This window comes from Triturus cristatus, chromosome 1_2, assembly GCF_964204655.1.
Source record: "Triturus cristatus chromosome 1_2, aTriCri1.1, whole genome shotgun sequence".
In the NCBI taxonomy this organism is placed as follows: Eukaryota; Metazoa; Chordata; class Amphibia; order Caudata; family Salamandridae; genus Triturus; species Triturus cristatus.
Window position 1 is genome coordinate 649362526 of NC_140580.1, and position 21529 is coordinate 649384054.

At 42.8% G+C, this 21529-nt stretch overlaps 1 protein-coding gene across 1 annotated transcript in view; it reads right to left on the reverse strand.

Moving 5' to 3' along the window:
* The window catches only part of ZNF511 (zinc finger protein 511), a 108459-nt gene that overhangs the window by 15992 nt on the left and 70938 nt on the right, over positions 1-21529 (reverse strand). The window contains exons 6-7 of the mRNA XM_085608059.1: positions 7869-7993; positions 2249-2416 (exon numbers count right to left, since the gene is read on the reverse strand). Coding sequence (XP_085464185.1) covers positions 2249-2416; positions 7869-7993 — 293 coding nt within the window. The remainder of the gene's footprint in view (positions 1-2248; positions 2417-7868; positions 7994-21529) is intronic.

The window sequence follows — 21529 nt, forward strand, 5'->3', positions numbered from 1 at the left end:
GACCAACTTATAAATCCATGCACCTGCATAAACTCACATTATCAAATCTACTTGCCATTTTGGATAGACAAAGAGGACTCGGAATTCTCTGCATCAAGTATTAAGTTTCAGAACTATGCAAGAACATAATCTATCTTACAGAGGCCTGATAATCAATACACCAAAAAGTGCCTTCTGTTCCTCAGATGACACCTAAAATCCCAACTCTTTCAGCTATATCTAAATTGAGAACATCCTCCCAATGTACCATATCCATCCCTCTTCTTCCTGAGTCCTAGCTCTCAGTTATTGTTATATTGTTCATTAAATACACCGCCCTCATGAACTCTTACTGTATAAACAGCATTGCACTTGTTATAATGGCTTTTATGATAGAATGTGATACTATATTGAGTTGTTCTGATATAATGAGCCCTAATGCTTCTTTTGGTGAAACAGTTCAATAAAAAAAACTTTAAATAGATTAGAAAAGCATGGACGCAGTTCTCTGGGAGCTAAGAGGACAAACATACTAACTCTAGCACCTCTGCAAGGTGGGAGCAACAAAAGTTCAACATGAAGGTAGTGGCATTCCATCACAATACGCCATGACAAGCTAACATGATGGATGCTTCACTTATTGGGTCGGGATCCATATGGATCATCTCAAGATACAAGGAATTTGGTCTGAGGGGACCTCGTATCACACCAATCTGCTGAAATTGCGGATAATGCACCTTGCGCTAAAGGCCTTCCTTCCATTGATCAAAATGAAATTCATACTGAGTCAGAAAAAAATATTAAAAAATGTACTGCCTGGAAACTAATAGATGAATGAGGTTTAAGACTCTGGCCCAAGAGAACACTTGGAGGTGGGCGCTGATATCCAGAAACCTGGATATCAATGCAGTTCTTCTTCCAGACATGGACCACTTCAAAGTAGATACCTTTAGCAGAATGTGTCAGGAATTTTTTTTTGTTATAAATGACTAGGTGCTGCAGGACACCTTTTGCAAATGGGGACTTTACTACAGGTGAAATTCAAAGGCATAGTCTACACCTTAATCATTTCAGGAAGTCCTTTGGAGCAAGTAGTGTTCTATAAGAATAGTCATAAGGACTGATTTGGCCTTTTTACCCGCAATGGTCTCGGACTTCCATACTAACCAAACCATGTTCTGGCCCAAGTTCTTTCCAAACCATACATCTCCAGTGAAGAGATCTTTAAAGATTTTGCATTTTTTCCTGGACAAGACCAAAGACTTCAGAAAGTCCAAATACCTGGTCATTTATTGGACTATAAGAACAGGTGTAGTCACATCCAAACATTACTTTACAAATCCTTTCCTGCATAGTCCGATGTTATTCGAACGTTAACAAATATCTTCCCTGCAGACCTATAGCCCATTCTACAGGAGGAAAGACTCCCATTATAGTCTGGATCCGGACCCAAGAAAAGAGACCCAAGTAGGTCAAGGATCCTTACTTATCCTTTCAGTTAATTTATTCTCACTTCGTTAACTCTGAATATTCTAATGTTTTACTTTTCAGAGCAGTGGGTCTGCTAATCTATACAGCCTTTACGACCACCAATGAAGATTCCACAATGGAGAAGAAAAAGTAATTTACTTACTTACAGTCCTGGTTCTCCATCACTGGATATTCCAATGAAGTCACAAACAACCTACCTACTATCTCAGCAGCAACAATGGCATCATATAACGCCTAAGATCAGGAACCTAAGGTAACATAAACCGAAGTAACTCCCAGTACAAGGCATGATGGAATAGAGGTGCTGATGGCTCCCTGACAGGGTAAGAGTTTGTTTTCTGCTTTACGGACCTGCTCACTTTACGCGCTCCATTTCTAGTCTTTTCCAACTGAAGGTGGTTCATGAAAAAGGTTCCTGGTCATTTAGTTTTATTCGTGACATATTTGATTATAAAAGGTTTCATAAAAAGCCTCTCAAAGTGGAATGCAGACAGGCAATTCAAAAAAATATTCAGAGACAAAAGTTATCTTTTGTATAAGAGCTTGAGGATTGCACAATGGACTACACTCGTCAATGTTTATGACTATCAAAGACCATCACAGGATGGAGAACCAGCCCATCAAGGTCAGACCATAATCATCATCTCCCTCCAAGAAAGTGCTGCAATCAACAGCCACTGGACACTGAATCAGATTTACAGCTTCTCTGCCATCAACCATTTAGGCATTGGTTGTAAGTATTCCCCTATAGGGCCACAAGTTGAGAAATGTGACTTACTTGTGCTTATAGAGGAGCGCTTTGCCACTACTAACACTTGGAATGCATGGGCCATCAACTGCAGTTTCTGAGGGACAGACATCCATACTCTCTGCTGACTCTTCAGGGGTTACATCCATGCAGATAACCAGGTCCTTCTGCTGAGGGCTCTGACTTAGTTTGCCTTGACTGCAGATACAAAGCCATAGTAAGTATAATTGTATCAGTTTGAAGCTTCGCTGGAACAATGGACAAATAAAAATAACTTTAATCTACATAACTCATAACACATTTAAATAGCATAGTACTCAATTGTGAGTCACAACTTTCATACGACTTTCAAGTATAACAACGAGAAATTAATAGGAGGTTTTCATTCCCATATCAGGTCATCCTATACCAATGTCTGATCGTCAGGTTTTCGTTTTAAATGCTATAGTCAGTGAGAGAGCCTGCCAAGGCCCAATTCGTATAGCATAGGGCTCTACTAGGAAGCCTTTACTGCCCCGATTAGCTCACCAGTAATAGTGTATTGGACCCAGTGGCGCAAAACCATAGGAGAAGTCAATGTAGATTGTCATCATCCCCTTTGTCTTCAAAGTGGATTTCAAGTCTGAACAAATGACACCCCTATTAACCCTCTCTTTTGTTACATATATAGGACATCACGTTCTAGACCTGCCAACTTAGTTAACTATTTCACCTATCGCCTATGCACCAAGACCTTTATATACCTCCATGTCATCACAATACTTCAGCTAACCTTAGCTAATTTAGCTAACAACAATAATAAGTACACAAAGTTACTACTGCCTTCTTTTTCCAAAGTCTTTTTCCTGGGTCTTTATAGGGTTCTTTAATCCTGTCCTTTGGTTACTTCTATGAGAAGATCTGGCATTTTCTGTCAGTATTGCTCTATGGTTGGGCAGTTTCACAATGTATGAAAAAAGCCAGCCCCATTAGTTCTACATCTGGGACATGTTAACATTGGTAAGGAATATATAATGTCTATCCTTCAGGAAGAGCCAGTCGTTAATTCTGGGTCCGGACAAGAAAATACTTAATTGTGTGTACTGTAGGACTGAACCATGAAAACCCACTCCGTCACATCAATCTCAAATCCGACAGGGCCAAATAAAGTTCAATAATCACCACCTCACTCATTCCATAACATAAAACCCCAAAATGCAGACCTTTTATTGCTTACTCTTTAAAGGTTTATGAACATCCCTTAATCCCTCAAGGCAACAAACCATGCAGATAACTTCCATCATGAAAGCCCTACCACAAAGAGTCTTTTCAATCAATTTTAGCAATTATTAATAAAGCACTTAATCTGAGAACATTTGAAACAGTATTGCTTACAAAACACAGGCCAAAACCTTTACCAGTTAACAAAACCATGCTTGACTTAGATCATTTCAGCAGCTGTGATCCAAGCACCCACTAGGAATGTCTGGGCAAAGCCACTGAGAGTGCCCTACTTCACTTAGAAGAAAAACTAAAGTGGAGTAGACAATCCTGTCAAACCCAAGCTACTGAAACATATTGGGGGAATTTCAACAAAAACAAAAAAAGACCAGAAAAGGGAAAGATGCAGATAAGTAAATGTCAAATTGAAACAGGAGATGTTAAAAAAGGGTAGGGCTCATGAAGTGACCCTGGAGGAAGGCACTAGAGGATAGGTAATTGTATAGCTATGCGGTTACAGGTTGAACATACAAGTAGAGACAATGGGGTATAGGTAGAGTTACAGCAGTAGAGAAAAGGGGGCAAATGCATCAAGCATTTTTGCTGGTGAACGCAAAATGGGTTTGAGATTCGCTATTAGCAAGGAGCGTGTTTAAGGGGTACATTCCAAATACCGAATTACATCGGTATGCATGAATGTTTTGTGACTGAAATGCGGTCGAAAAACATGCACATTTTCCAATCTACTTCAAGTAGGTGGTAACCCATTCACAAATGAGAAGGGGTCCCCATGGGACCCCTTCCCCTTTGTGAAGGTCTGTAAAAGATTTTTTAAGAGCCTGTTCTTAAAAAATTAAAGGAAAGCTTTTCAGTTTTATTTTTTGTAAAGCATCCAGTTGTCTTTTAAGGAAAACTGTCTGCTTTACAAAAAAAAATTGCTTTATTTAAAAGCAATCACAGACATGGTTGTCTTCTGAACCCAGCAGTCCACCATCCCTGTGATTTTTGCGACTCCTAGGAGTCGCAAATTGCGACCTGCCTCATTAATATTCATGAGGTAGGTCATTTGCCATCCCCTAGAAATCGCAGAAAGTGTTCAACACACTTTCATGCATGCCGTTTTGCGATTTCCTAATTGCAAATCGCACTGATTCCCAATTAGGGAATCGCAAAACGGTGTGTTGATGCATCTGGCCCTTTGTGTCTAACATAGGTCCAGGAAGGCTGGATCCCCACCAAAGTTTTAGCATACCTTCTATATAAATTAGATTGGTTTAGATAAAGTATTTCCTGCGCAGCCTTCAAGATAAGGTCTGCCCTTTCTTTTCAGCTCCTTCTTCATCGAGGCAGGTGAAGTTGCTGAAACTTAATGGTGATAAAACAGCGGAGTTGGCATTTGGAGGTCCTGCCATCGTTTGGCTAGGAATCTCTGTGGGCATTTTTATCCAGAATCAGATAAATCTCATGACAGAGCTGTAGCAGCAGGTCTACCTTCCCTCTGACCCCCACCTCTTTCAATTACACCAATTTGGCATACTTGGATGCAGAAAAACCGAGGCCATAGATGAAAATGATCCCAGCTCAGTTATTGGGCTTCTGTAGAAACATACAACATTGATCAAAAAGCCATGAAAACAAGCAAATAAGTTGTCCACAAACCCACTGGTTCTCTCACTGTCTAACAGACCACTAATTAATCTTCATGAGCACACCCAGATCATAACCACTGCTAGCCACCTGTAGAGTTCTGTAAGAATCCAACATTTCCCCGGTCATCTTCAGTCTTTATATGGAACCCCAAAGAAAATGTTTGGTTAGCTCACAATGCATATTCATCAATTTCAGGGGCAAACATACTATGTGTGCACACCGCAAAGGCATTTATCATCCAAACTCCTGTCATTCACTCATTCTAATGGAAATATCTATCACCTATCTCAAACTCAGATCCACAAGGACAGTGTTCCTGCTCCTCATCAACAACCAAGACCATGCCTGATCCACGTTGGGATGTGCTCTATGAAATTTGAGGGTTTCACCCTGCAACTGATATCCTACTATGAATCACTTCCAAATTGACAGCCACTTTTCATTTAAAACCCTTAGAACAAAAATTCAGCCTTCGTGGAATCACATATCCCTTATATTAGGGCAATCTTCATTCTAGAACTCAACTTCAGATCAGTTGCCCAAGGACTGGTCATGTCTCACCTGTATTGAGGTAACTCTGTAAATGGCGTGGGAGGTTTCAGGGTTCACTTGATTACGTTAGATATTGGCGACATGCTTGGGAGGGTGGATGGGGTGGGGGGTGCTGTTGGGGGAGATTCGGCGGGGGGTCTTTGGATTGTGTTGCATTATGGTAATGGACCACCTTTGTGGACGAACTGTATTACGACGCAGATGCCTTATGAGAAGAGGGATATGTTGCTGGGCTCTGAACAGCGGATTGGTCAATTTACTGCATTCTGGTTCACTTGGGCGGCCCGGCAATGGGCAGGGAGTTTGAATATGTTACCCTGTGAAACTCAATAAAAGTCTGTTAAAAAAAAAAAAATTGAGGTAACTCTGTGCTCAAAGAACTTTTCTCCTTGGCACCTTGAACGTTATCCAACAAGACACAAACAGTAAAGTTCAATCCATCTTCTGACCATAATATATTCACACTGATCAAACTACATCTACTATTCCTTTTATTCCATGTCACTTCAAAACAAGCTCTAGTTGATTCTTGGTCCTCTAACTAGGCTACAGTTCCAGATGTGAGTTAAAGAGGAAAGACAACACTAATAGTGTTGGACTAAGCCCTAACATTGTGAGATATCACACCCTAATAAAATCAAATGTACTCGTACCAAACTGCAATTCAGAAAAAAATCAGACCATCTCATAAATGAGGACTTTCTCCAACACATGTAAAATTCACTCATACCCAGCCCTGTCATTACACGCCCCAGAGAAACCCCAAAAAAGTTCACCACCAAACCTTTCTATCTGTAATCGCCCAAAAACCTTTAACACCTCCATCTCTTCTATCAAACAATAATGTTTGTACTCTTCCCAAGCCACCATGCCATATTGATGCTCAACAAATACCGAGACTATAACAAGCCACTGTCCTAAAGACCTAGGACAATCCAAACATCAGTAAAGGACCACTGACAACCAGGAACCTAAAAACTTCAAGAACATCTATTACATTCTGCAATTGCAACCCAGGTCACGGACAAAGAAAACAAGACATACATTACATAGCAAGGATCATTTGATTTAATAGCATACTGTTTCCATAAAATTTCTTGTTATTTCAGAATGACGAAACTGAATTGATTTAAATTTGCTGGCTGAGAGCGCCTTTGATGTCTGGATCATTCTTGTTTAGTGCTCCACAGGCCAAACAGTCTTTTGTCAGCATTTTCTGACGCAAGTTTGGAGGTACTGGCATTATGGCATGTACGACTCTCCTGTTTTGTTCGTTTTCAGTTGTAGGGTAATTGGAGTGAAGATATTCATCTCAGAAGTCCATTTTGGAACTCTCCACTTCCCCCAGTGTTTGGTATGTGGAATAAACACGCCCTTGCTGTTGTCATGATACAGTACATGTTTGAGGAAAGCAAGATGAAAAAGTGCTCCCTTTCCATTGTAGTCATTAGGGGCTAATGTGGTCAACAGCGGAGCCTTCCATTCCCTTCTCCTGCTATTGCTGCCTAGTAGAACAAAGACATATCCCATCAGTTGTCTTTCTCCCTACGTTATAGGTCAGAGAGGTAAACCGATTAATCTTTCACTCTATTCCCAGTATGTGTTTGTGAACAGTGGGGTAAAAACACTTGTCCTTTCCATGTGCATTTGTGGTAATTTTGATGAACAGGTTTACCTGCGCCTTGATTCCCTGCGTTTTACGTTCTAGTGCAATGAACAGGTTTGAACTCCATTCTCTTTCGCTGATATACAAGGTATCAGAAAAGGGGTGATGGTAGGCTCTACACAATTCTAGTGGGGTCTCCTTGTCTCAGGCTGTGAATCACTATCAGAAGAATCAGCATTATAAGTCAAGAATCAACCTAACCCTTTACAGCATCAAAAACCAACCACCTAATGTCACTTCCCAACCACAGAATGTATTACATACAAAGCCTTGGTGAAGCAGGTCAACTTTCTGTTGCCTTCTGCCCAAAGAGAAGCAACAGTGAATGGAAAGAGGGATCAGGAAGAGATGAGGAGAAAGGAGAAATGAATCCGATGCAAGGCACAATCAACCGGATGTTTTACCTTGGGTTAGTATTAGAGTGTGCTAGCTGATACACACTAAGGGCAATGTAGTATGTAATCACATCATGCATGGACTGTCTATGTGCCAAGAGACACTATGAATATACTGACAATACCCTGATGAAAAACATTCATAAAACCAACACAAATCAGTATTTTTACTCTGTTGTACGATTACCTCTTATCTTTCCTTGGTTTATCAAATCTAAAATCGGAAGGGTACAGGTGAGCCTTCATCAAATGCTCTTTTCGATCTCTGCTGGTTTTGAACTTCTGCTGGCAGCCTTCAACTAAGCACTGGTACTGCAAAAGAAAGTGGAAATTTGTAAAACATCCTGTGAGAAGTTGGCCTGGTGTATGCTGTCCGCTAATTAAATTGGGCACCTTGCACCTGTCCAAACAACCCTTATGGTGATTTGGAAGTTCAAAGATAACCTTAGAAAGCTATCAAAGTGGTAGCTGTGGAGAGCAGCCTTCAGGCTTAGTCTTGAAGGAATGTTAAGCAGCTTGTTTTACTAGAATGTAATCTTATAGTATTTGTTAAATGAAAGGAGAACCACACAGTAGTTATAAAAATATGTATTTATTAATATAACCCTAGCTAGTATGACACAGTATCTCTTACACAGAGATAATCACAAGGCACACAATACTTAAGCACAGAAATGACAGTAAATAGCACTAATACACAGTGTGCCCCAGGGGGAGACCAAACCATATACTAAATACGTGGTAGAAGAACCACAACTTGAGTCAAAACGGTGTCGAGAGGACGTAGAATTGCTGGGACCCCAAGGAACCACCCAAGGTGAGTTGATAGGGACCCCACGGAGTGCGTGTGCAGTGTGAGAACACGACTGCGTGCTCAGTACAAGTCTATGGGGAAGTCGCGGTTGAAGTTTTAAGTTTAAGGACCCTTCCCAGTGGACGTCGAAGAAACCCGTGAAGGAGAGAAGGTTGGAGAGCCACCCCACCCGTGGATACTGAGGTACCCAAGTTAACTATCATTGGGAAGCCAGGTGCATAGGTCTGAAGTTCTGTCAACAACCACCATTGAACCCAATGAAGAGCCGCTGCTGGAAGGGAGAAAAGTGTCTGTTGGAATCCAATGGTGGATTCTTGTTGAGAAGTACCTGAAAGCAGAGGGGGCAGAGTCTGGGTCAGTTGGGAGTGACCATGGGCTCAGTAGACGAATGCCCACCGATCTCTGGTGCTTCAGGTTGGTTGATGGAGTCCTTGACTCTGCAGTTTCAGGGACCAGGAGGCGTCAAGGTCAACCAGGAGCCGAATGCGAGTTGTCCCATGAAGGATGTCGACTGCTGAGAGGTCGGTGTCCAATGCAAAAACAACAATTGATGGACAGAATGCAGAACAATGTCATACATTCACCCCAGTACAGAGATCTGGGCCTAAATCCATCGTTTTTTTGCTCACCATGCTATTCCAGTTTGAACCCAGCCATATGCAAATCAGTCTTGACCCTGTGCCCCATGGGAACAGTCCAGCCCGAACTGCCAAGCCAGGTCCTCCCTGGACTGGAAACAAGCATCCTAGGACCGGCTTCGGGCTTTCAGCCCTCGTCAGCCAGGATAGCTTGATTCCAGTGGCATGGAGAGCAAGGGACTCACGTCTGAGCATACCCTTCCCACTCGGGGTGACAAATGCAAAAACAACAATTGATGGACAGAATGCAGAACAATGTCATACATTCACCCCAGTACAGAGATCTGGGCCTAAATCCATCGTTTTTTTGCTCACCATGCTATTCCAGTTTGAACCCAGCCATATGCAAATCAGTCTTGACCCTGTGCCCCATGGGAACAGTCCAGCCCGAACTGCCAAGCCAGGTCCTCCCTGGACTGGAAACAAGCATCCTAGGACCGGTTTCGGGCTTTCAGCCCTCGTCAGCCAGGATAGCTTGATTCCAGTGGCATGGAGAGCAAGGGACTCACGTCTGAGCATACCCTTCCCACTCGGGGTGACAAATGCAAAAACAACAATTGATGGACAGAATGCAGAACAATGTCATACATTCACCCCAGTACAGAGATCTGGGCCTAAATCCATCGTTTTTTTGCTCACCATGCTATTCCAGTTTGAACCCAGCCATATGCAAATCAGTCTTGACCCTGTGCCCCATGGGAACAGTCCAGCCCAAACTGCCAAGCCAGGTCCTCCCTGGACTGGAAACAAGCATCCTAGGACCGGTTTCCGGCAGGAGCACCAACAAGCCTCTACAACGGCAACCCACGCAGAAGGTCAAGGAGGGGAACGATTCGGGCCAGCAAGGCCCAGGAGACTCACCACACACAGGGGAGTCGGGGCGAGCCTGGAGCAACCAGGGGAGCCCAAGAAAAACAAAGTTGACCCTCAATTGGACCCACAGGCCAGGGCCACAGGAGTCACAAGAGGACCTCGAGAAATTTCACCAAACAAGAGCCCACGGAGCACTCAGTGCGAGGAGGTCAAAGTTCTTGGTAGGAAATGGTGCCAGAGGTTGGGGCTACTCGGAGCCCAATGCACTTGTTCGGGAAACACCAACAAGCATATGCACTTGCAAATACACACAGTGCACAGGGGTTCGGGTATTGCAGCACCCACGAGGGATACTGGCCACAAACTCTGTAAGATGGCAGCTCGGGTCTCGAGGAACTTAGAAACCCACCTCCTGTGTTGCTGGACCCTTCGGAGTCTGTAGAAGCGCAGGATCAGTAGACTGGTCAGCAGTGTTGAGGTGCCTGCGAATGCAGGGGAGTGACTCCTTCACTCCAAGGGAGATTATCTTCGGTTGTCCTTGATGCTCCACAGGTCCTACATGGATCCTGTATGGTGCACAGGCACAGACGATGCAGCAGACTGAGTGGGAGACTATGTCAGGCCCAAACAAAGTCCAGCGAAGTCCAGAGTGTCCAGAAGGTCGAAGTGCAGTGGTTTCTTGTTCAGAATCTTGTCCACATTGAATCTAAGGTACTACAGCCTAGTTAGCCCTTAAATAACTAAGGAAGAGGGTTGGCAAGATTCAGGGGACCCTCCCAGGGGAGGGTCTGGACAGTGTGGAGGTTACTCCATTGTCCTTTGTCTAGTTTCGCACCAGAGCGGGATCCAACGGCTCCCAGGACTGGTTTGAACTGGACTATGTACAGGGACACCAAATGTGCCCCTCATGCAGACTTTCAGTCGCTGGCAAGCGCACCCACCCAGTCCTAATACACTAAATCCTGTCTGGGAGGTGGTCACACCTCCCTGTGACAGGCTGCCTATTGTTCTGCGTTCCCCTTCTTCAGCAGCAGGAGAGCAGAAATGTGTCTCTGGTCGGCAGCAACCATTTTGTGCTGTCCGGGACTAGAAGACTGGTACCCGGAACACCAGGGACCTCACGAAGCTCACTTCAGAAGGGTGAAATCTTACCGTCCACACCGGTTACCGGTGTCGGGGTATGATTTCAACATCTTCGACACCAAACACGATAGGGTTTGTTTTTAGCCGTTTTAGAGTTGGTCATCAAGCGGTCCCATAATCCCCCTCTATATGTCGTATATGGCTCTCCCAGTGACAACCCGGGAGAATGGATTCCGTAGGCTGCAGGGGTGTTCTGCTCATGCAGTGGCACTTTCTCACTTAGAACCAATCGCCCTGCCTTCAGGATTGTAAAGGCCTGCTGTAGGGGTGACTGATAGGTTTTATGTGTAGTGACCCTTAAATATGTAAACCTATATCTTAAGTAAGTGGTGCATGCACCAACTTAAACAGGCTGCAATGGCAGGCCTGTAGTTCCATTTTACACAGCCTCTCATGGGTGGCATAATACATGCTTCAGCTCATGGGATACCTATGCCCTGGGTACATGGGTACCATATACTAGAGACTGACAAGGGTACCCCAGTATCCAATCTGGGGTGTACCTGAGTATATAACATAACAGTTTAGGGAGAAGGCAGATAGACTGGGGTCCTGATTAGCAGGATCCCAGTCAGACAAGTCAAAAACAGAATTAAATTTGGCAAAAAGTGGGGGTAACCATAAGAAGCAGGTCCTACTTTCCTACACATCCTGTCTATGCTTGGTGAGTATCTCTAACCCCTGACAATCTCTGGGTCTACAGCTTTTACCAACACTACTGAAAGGGAAAGCGTGAAATTAAAGAGACGGCTGTGTTTCTTTGGTGTAGTCCAGTCTCTGCCAGGTCTGTGCGTCCATAAACAGACTTCGTCCGCACATTAGTACTGCAAAAGAAATCAAGAGATGGCGCCCAGCACCTGTCTGCTCTGTGTCAGCAATCTGGTGCTGAAAGAAAAAAGACAATATTATGGTCTAGTTCTTGTGCCAGCTATTGGATTGGTACAGGCTCTAAAGGATTGTGTATGGTGCTTTGAGGTCATAAAATGCTCCAATCGGTTCATTGCATAAGTAACACTGCCTACATTCTCATAGTGTTGAGAGAGGACGGTAGTATTCAAGGATTGAAAGAAAATATAGAAGGTAGAGAAACGGGATTACAAGTAGTAGCAGTAGTTTTTCCTTTAGAATCATAAGAGTTTCTTAACCATAAAAGAGAGCTTTAGAAAGTAAAGTGGAAAAGGGAAAACCAGGGAAATTGAAGTAATTTAGAAGGGATTAGGCAAAAGGATGAATGAGAACACCTGGCTATCAGGTCCGGATTTAGAATTAGTATGGACATTCTTGGCAAAGGTGTGCACTGTTGTCCAAGTTGAAGCCTTATTTATCGCCAAGATGGTTACATTCCCCATGAGAGTAGACGTCGCTGCCTTTTCCAGAGGGAGTGAACTCCGGGCTTCCCCAAAAGAGTTATGTAATGCAGGACACTAATATGTGATGAATTACTTAAGGATGCCAAGCAAGTATAGCCAGACCCATTGTTCACAGAGTTGCTTCTACTTACACATCCCTTAGACTTTATCCAAAGGGTATCAAAGGATTTTATTTTAAAATGTGCAGAGACCTCTCAGAAAAAGGTTAGATTTGTAAAGAATTAATACTTTAAAAATGTCTATTTCTATGAATATTTGAAATGACTTTGTAAAGGAACAGAAGATAAGTTCTAAGTTCAAAATCAAACTTTGTCTCCGTGGAATACTGGATTATTCATGGATACCGAGAGCCTGTTTGCCACTCACATTCCCTAGAGGCTTTGAGACCACTAGGAAAGCTAATTTCCATGACGTGTTGTCGTTCCGACTTTTGCATTGGCTTAAAAGACGACCTACTCATTTTGACAATATGTGTTTCAATTCCCAGTGATGGGTTGCATACATCTCAGGAATACACTTTTCCATGTCCTTCTAGGACACCTTTAATCACTGCAGTCAGAAAGCAGATCCCTGATCAGAGCTTTTGCGGCACCTTTAGTAGCCAGTAAAGAATATATGGTATTGCCACCTCTTCTATGCACACTCTTAAGTTCACCTGCTTCTTTAAAGGCTAGATGCACAGCCTCTTCCAATGCAAGTCTTGTAACGTTCTTGTGAAACAGATGTTACTGCCTTCAGTACATTTCTGCAGCCTGGCATCAAATTCAGATTTTGAGTCTGCATGCACTCAGTTAGTATTGAGACTTGGGCCAGAGACCACATGTCATCCTAGCATCTGGCACCACTGACTCTCCAAACACTGTTTTAGCTAATGGTGTGTACCCTTTGAAACAATGAAAATGCACAAAGCCATTGACCCTCAACAGTGAAGTTGATATCTGAATGCCATTCTCGATTTGCAAAACATTGTATGACAGGCTGTCCTCCATTGGAAACACTACAGTGTTTGTGTCTGGGATCAACTGCACTGAGATCTATATTGACTTCTGTTGTTGCCTCAGGTTATTTAGATAAGGCCTTGATTAATCAGGCATCTTGATATGTGCAAAACACATCCCTTGTAGTCTTGGGTATGCTGCTACAATTGCCACATACTTGAAGAATGCTTGGGAGATAGGGGATAGACCATAGGGTGGATTGCAGAAACTACACTGGGCAGTGAAACAGAGTTGTTATTTAACCCTAGAAATTGAAATCTTGCTTCCTGTAGAGTTATGGACCCTATCCTGGGTCCTAGTAGGAGTGGCGGCTGAAGTGTCAGCATTATTACATTTTCCACTTTTTGGCCATCTTGAGATCTATGACTGAGCAAAGTTCCTTCTATTTAATGAGGAAATAGTTGGAGTAGAGTCATTGATCTTTTTGGTAATTTGGAGCTTTTTTGAGTGCATTCTTTCTGAGCATCAACTGGACCATTTGCAACCTCAGGTGAAGCAGTTGGATTCTCAATGCTGTTGGTGGTATGTAACAGGGAGAAGTCCAAAATCGAAGGTTATGGCCATTCGGTATAACGCATAGCACAAAAATGTATTTTATTTTACCGAGCTGGAGGAGGAGGCTTTATTCTTCTTGTCACCTGCGTATGGTGGAGGTCAGTGACAAGCAGAGGGGAAGGTCTTGCCAGAGTGGCTGAAGATTGTGGACCTCCTATGCCTCAGCTAGAGTATTCATAAGAAGGTTTTGCTCTCTTGTTCTGCTTGCTAGTGTTGTAGTCTTGAATACTGTGACATATGAAGCTGCTATAATGAAGTGAACTCTTTCAAAGGATTTCAATTGTAACTTCAGGAACTTCTTTTTCTTCTGCAGACCAAAATTTCTGCAAGTATCCATGTCAGATTTCATGATCTGCAGTTCTTCGCCAACTTGGGTAAAAAAAGAAAAACGAAGATCAAAACAGCAGATTTATGATTCTTTTTTGTACTTTGGGGATGATGAATGTTAAATAATAATCCAGGATTTCAAAAGCGCAGCAAATCACCCATGAGGGACTCAAGGCGCTGAGTTTTAGGCAGGGGAAGATTAAGTGATTTGCCCAGAATCACAGGAAGTTGACGCCAAGACACAAACCTGGTTCCCTTCAGCTGAAAAATCGGCAGCTCAGGCTGTTATGCCACATCCCTTGTCTTTGTTACTGTAAATATCAAGGAAACAAGAGGAATTGATTTGGTCCATCACATGCTCTCCCACCGACATGTACAAAGAAAAGTATGTGATGTTCAAGAAAGAAGTTGGTTATGAGGTTCACAATGGCCCACTGTTCATTTTGACCTCAGCTAAACTAAGGAAGAATCTTTTTTAGGAAGCACTGATTCTCACCCACCAAGGTGGCATGCTTCATCATCAGATTGTAATTCATGTGCGCCACAATTCCTTTGTATAAATCACGTAGGTTAGTTTTGATGACATTAGCTTGAAAATTTCATCTTTTCACACACGCAGTTGTTTAACTAACAGTTTTATTAATTGGTGGGTTAATGTTAGGGCTTACGTATTACGTGCAGTGATACACACAGCAGTCGGTTTGAGCATGTTTGGTAATGTTTTCGGTCACTGTTGGTTATTATGTGAAGTTTTTTCACTATAGTTGCCCCCAAGGAAGGGCCGTTTGCCCGAAATGCATTTGGTCCATATATATTCTGCGTTGTATTATGAGGAATGTGAACCCCCATGTATTTTGAGAAAAGCCTGGACAGGCATCTCCATGAAATGTATATGATGAAACCTGGAATAATGAAGTGGTATGGTTTAAACGACTACCTATGGATTAAAGAGAAGAAACTCTTGGAACTTGCGGATTGTATTATTCTATTTTCTGTTGGCTGTGCATCTTGGGTCTGGGAGACCTGATGAGGCCCCAGCTTCTTTCAAATTTACACGAGCACGGACGGAGTGTGCATTCCAGGGTTGCACGCCTAAACATGCCCTTTAGCATTATAAAACTGAAGATCTTTGAAATCTGGTGTGCATTCTACCACTATGATCATCAGGCCATGCTCCACATTGAGTGAGATTTGCAATACCCAGCGGGCTCCTTTTGGAGCTCATGTATGGAGATATTTTTCTCTTGCATACAGAAGTCTTAGTGGACTGAAAGAATGTACATCTTCTAACCAAACGAGTAAAGGAGTCATAGATTTAAAAAAAAATGGAAAATTATCAAAATGTATCTAGAGAAATTCAGCTGTCCCAAATGTAGTTGTTCTCAGGGCCTCCAAACCCTGCAGGTGCAACTGCAGAGTCTTACAGAGTGCAACCCTCAAGGCCCTGTCTCTGAAGTCTATACAGTAGACAGAGGAATCCGTGAATGTTACAAAAGAGAACCGCTGTCAAGGCACAGAAGAAAATAGTCATCTTCAGGCATGGCTAGCTGTGTCCCCTCAAAGTAATTTTAAGCCTAAATAGCCACAAACTATTATAAAACACCTTGGAGACTGTAGTCCGACACTTTGTGGTGAGTATACATTCTGAACAAAAAGATTAGTGGTGTCTGTGTGTTGGGGATTGTCAATGAGTTTACTATAGACATACCGAACTAACATTCTGTACTATCAGTTAAAATACTGTTTTGGACATTTTAAATAACTAAGATTCTGATTTATTAAAAATGTGTTCCTACAGATATGCACATTTTTAAAATTAAAACACTGCACCTTGTAAAACTGCATTTTCCTGTGCTTGACTAAACAAGGCCCAAACTCCATCTTGAATTCTAATTTACCCATGATGTTTCTATGCTTTCATTACACCTCATCGCAAGTAACAAATTGTGCACTATGAAATGCTCTGTGTTGACATGCTGTTCTTGAACAACTCTAGAGGAAGCTTTTTGACACAATTCAGAGCGTTTCCTGCATGTGCCACTGTAATTGTATTCATAATGCGAGACTGCAAATGTTTTGAGTGTAACTAGATTTGTACTCACACATCCAATGACATTAGGTCAAAAGAGGTTATTTAAATATTCATTTAGGGGATGGTGTTGGATGATGCTGCATACATTTTGGATTCTGATTTGACCATTTGTTTAATGATTCGTCACCTTATGCTGACAATGCGATTTTCACTGTGTATTTTCCTATATAAAGGCTCATTTTGGGAGGTGAGCAACGTCTGTTTTGCCCTGACTGAGAGAGAGGACCCAAGTCAGTCTATCTTATACTTAGGACTTGGAATATTTTTCTCCAAGACTGGTCTTCATGTCAGACTTTTTGCATCAAGCTCTTACGGGGAGAAAAGAAGGAAATTCAAACCTGGGTTATATGGGTGTAAATGTCCCACAATGGTTGGACATACACAAAGGTGTTTAAATACCCCTCACACACCAAGAATGACCAGTGGTGTCATGCTTCATCATAGGGGTCTTCCCGCCCCGCTGCGGGACGGGGCGTGCTACGACCTACGAATACGTGGGAGCACTGATAATAAAGTGCTATGTGTAGTGCAGTGGGAGGGTCTGGGATAGGTGTGAATGTGAGTTAAAAAGGACCTGGCCCCTAGGACAAAAAATTTTAATAAGTCGGAGGGGGCTGGTACTAGTAAAAGGGTGGTGCGGAGACTTCCTACTCAATGCGTGGTGTTCTCCTAGTATGTTGTCGACATGTTTCGATGCTAGGCATCTTCTTCAGGACAGGGTTAAGATCCCTCCTATGTGCGCATATTGGTACTCATGATAAGTTTATCAATGTAAGAGAAAACATGCGTGAGTATACAGTACCTAATGGTATTCGTATTTAATTCTGTAAGAAAAATAAAGCAAATTACTCGTTCAGATTCCCAGGAATAGTGAACATCGTACCTGCAAACAAAAGAAGTGTGCCACGAAAGTGACAAAAACGTGATAGTTTTAGCCATAACTCTAAATGGTTGCAGAAGAAGGTGCAGTGACCTGTAAGAAAAGTAGAGACATACAAGACACTACAAACAAAAAACAGAAAACACACACTCTAAAATAATGGACGTTACTCTTATCAGGATAAGGAACCAACGGTATATTGAAAACATACTTAAGTGTATGTGAGGTATTGCCTCATGGACCTTGGGGTTGATGGAAAAACAATAAGGAGCCTCAATGCTGAAAAAAGATAATAAAAAGGAGAGATGCCTGTTATCTACTGACTACTCCTAGAGAAACGCCGTTATCGGTGTCCTCCAGCGGCTAAGCCGTACTCACGTATCCTTTAGCAGCCAATCGCTACATGTGCATCCATCCCGATGTCCGGTCGTACTGTGGGGAAATCCCTACTGTGCTCAGTTTAAATACAGCTGGCTTCTATCAATTAGCGGGGAAACTAGGTGCACCTGGTGAGTTTCAGAAGACTTCCGGTTTAAAGGGTGCCGGTAGACTAGACCGGATCGAGTAAAAGATCTATGTCAACCGGAAGTGAGGACCCAATACGGGTATTTTAAGTGGTACGATCACATGCGCCCACTGGTAAATGTAAAAAACAAATAATAAATCAAAAAATGAGGATAGAGGTCTCCCAAGTGTATTGCCTCAAAGCCTGTTTGACGGATCGAAGAGGTACGTGCTTGACTTAGTGAGAGCGAGAAGCGTCTCTCGTATGTCGAGAGGTGTGATAACTGAATTGGCTCTCGTGTGTCGAGAGGTAGCTGAATCACAACGGGGAGAGAAAGAGCCAATGCTGAGAGGAGGTGGGACTTATCCGAGGGCGGGGGTAAAAGGGTGTCAAAATATGAGGATTGACACATGGATTAGTAATCCATCCTAGCCCTTCCTGTCATTTAACAAAGACAGAAGAAGTTCTTCTGACGGTAGAAAGGATGCTTTGGTGGTTTGTTGTAAATGCAAGCACAAGCATCCAAATAGTGCCAGGACAAGAGTGTCATAATTGATCTCGTGACAATGAAAGGGGTGAGGCAAGTCACTATGACAGCTGTGACCATGGTATGTCATCGTTCAGACCAAACACGTGAGTGCCCAGACGGAACACCCAACGTTGTTCCTTCTCGAAGAGTCCATGCTCATTCTGTAGTTGCTCTATGAACGTCCATCTGAGATCATCGACCCCATGATTCTCAGTCAGGAAATGCGTCGCCATCTTAGTCGTGCTTTTCTTGCAGCGAATGTTACTCTTATGTTCGCCCATTCGCACCTTTACTGGTCTGGTGGTCATACCCACATATTCCATTTTACAGGGGCAAGTAATAAGATACACAACGTTTTTGCTGTTGCAATTAGTAAATTTTCGCTGTTCCCAGGCTGTGCCGTTGGCAAAAGTGATACTGGTACTTTTCTTAGTGAGTGTGCAAGTGCTGCACATCCCGCAAGGATGGTGCCCTTTGACTGGTGGTAGAATAACACTCACGATCTGTTGGGCAGGTGGTTTCCGTGGTCTGGTGTGAACCAGAATGTCCTGGAGGACGCATCCATCAATTATGACACTCTTGTCCTGGCACTATTTGGATGCTTGTGCTTGCATTTACAACAAACCACCAAAGCATCCTTTCTACCGTCAGAAGAACTTCTTCTGTCTTTGTTAAATGACAGGAAGGGCTAGGATGGATTACTAATCCATGTGTCAATCCTCATATTTTGACACCCTTTTACCCCCGCCCTCGGATAAGTCCCACCTCCTCTCAGCATTGGCTCTTTCTCTCCCCGTTGTGATTCAGCTACCTCTCGACACACGAGAGCCAATTCAGTTATCACACCTCTCGACATACGAGAGACGCTTCTCGCTCTCACTAAGTCAAGCACGTACCTCTTCGATCCGTCAAACAGGCTTTGAGGCAATACACTTGGGAGACCTCTATCCTCATTTTTTGATTTATTATTTGTTTTTTACATTTACCAGTGGGCGCATGTGATCGTACCACTTAAAATACCCGTATTGGGTCCTCACTTCCGGTTGACATAGATCTTTTACTCGATCCGGTCTAGTCTACCGGCACCCTTTAAACCGGAAGTCTTCTGAAACTCACCAGGTGCACCTAGTTTCCCCGCTAATTGATAGAAGCCAGCTGTATTTAAACTGAGCACAGTAGGGATTTCCCCACAGTACGACCGGACATCGGGATGGATGCACATGTAGCGATTAGCTGCTAAAGGATACGTGAGTACGGCTTAGCCGCTGGAGGACACCGATAACGGCGTTTCTCTAGGAGTAGTCAGTAGATAACAGGCATCTCTCCTTTTTATTATCTTTTTTCAGCATTGAGGCTCCTTATTGTTTTTCCATCAACCCCAAGGTCCATGAGGCAATACCTCACATACACTTAAGTATGTTTTCAATATACCGTTGGTTCCTTATCCTGATAAGAGTAACGTCCATTATTTTAGAGTGTGTGTTTTCTGTTTTTTGTTTGTAGTGTCTTGTATGTCTCTACTTTTCTTACAGGTCACTGCACCTTCTTCTGCAACCATTTAGAGTTATGGCTAAAACTATCACGTTTTTGTCACCTTCGTGGCACACTTCTTTTGTTTGCAGGTACGATGTTCACTATTCCTGGGAATCTGAACGAGTAATTTGCTTTATTTTTCTTACAGAATTAAATACGAATACCATTAGGTACTGTATACTCACGCATGTTTTCTCTTACATTGATAAACTTATCATGAGTACCAATATGCGCACATAGGAGGGATCTTAACCCTGTCCTGAAGAAGATGCCTAGCATCGAAACATGTCGACAACATACTAGGAGAACACCACGCATTGAGTAGGAAGTCTCCGCACCACCCTTTTACTAGTACCAGCCCCCTCCGACTTATTAAAATTTTTTGTCCTAGGGGCCAGGTCCTTTTTAACTCACATTCACACCTATCCCAGACCCTCCCACTGCACTACACATAGCACTTTATTATCAGTGCTCCCACGTATTCGTAGGTCGTAGCACGCCCCGTCCCGCAGCGGGGCGGGAAGACCCCTATGATGAAGCATGACACCACTGGTCATTCTTGGTGTGTGAGGGGTATTTAAACACCTTTGTGTATGTCCAACCATTGTGGGACATTTACACCCATATAACCCAGGTTTGAATTTCCTTCTTTTCTCCCCGTAAGAGATGGATCTTTTTGTTAAGTAAATAATTTGAAGTGGAGGACGCATCCATCTCTGAAGCCCATGAAGGGCCATCCCTCTACACTCCCCAATCTTGTTACTAGTAGACTTTTTGCATCATCAGATTGAGCCTTTTGCTTTTGAATTTACTATTATTTTTGCCTCCTGCACTTTACAAATTATTAAATAAACCTTCATGTTTTCTAACTTTCCTGATCATGAACCTTCTGCAGTCTTATCACTTAGTCAATGCTTATTTACTGATGATTTTGATTCTGTTAAAGGCACATTACCTGATCTGTTCTTGAGGATAACGCAGCACAATCTAGCGAAGGCGCTTTAACTATTATCTATCAGATTATCAAAGATAGCATCAACAGTTTGGTGGAGAATGGCAGCAATTCAGATAACAGAATAGATAAAATCTAGAAATAAATGTTATTCCCTTTCCTGGAGTCTGTCTACACTCTTAGGGCAAGATGTACGAAGCATTTTGCTGTGGCAAACGGCCCGATTGTGCTAATCGAGCTGTTTGCAACCACAGAAATTATTTTTGGGATGTACAAAGCCCAAATGAGATTCAGTCACTAGTTACTGAATCACAAATTGGGTTTTGCAATTCGGTATTTGGAAGGGGTGTGTTGAGGGCATCCGTTCTTAATAAGAATTGAAATAGGATGTACAAATGCTTTGCAACCGAAATGCGGTCACAAAACGTGCAATTTACCCCATTAAAAAAATTGGGAAAACCCATTTGCAAATAGGAAGGTGTCCCCAAGGGACCCCTTCCCTGTTGAGAATGGTTGGCAAAAATGAAACTTCATGGTTTCATTTTCTTCTTTTTCAAGCATCCAGTTTTCCTTTATTTAAAAGCGATCACAGACATGATGGTCTGCTGATCCCAGTAGGCCACCATCCCTGTAATGGCAGCAGATCGTAGTGAGTCACAATTTACGAGCTACCTCATTAATATTCATGAGGTAGGTATT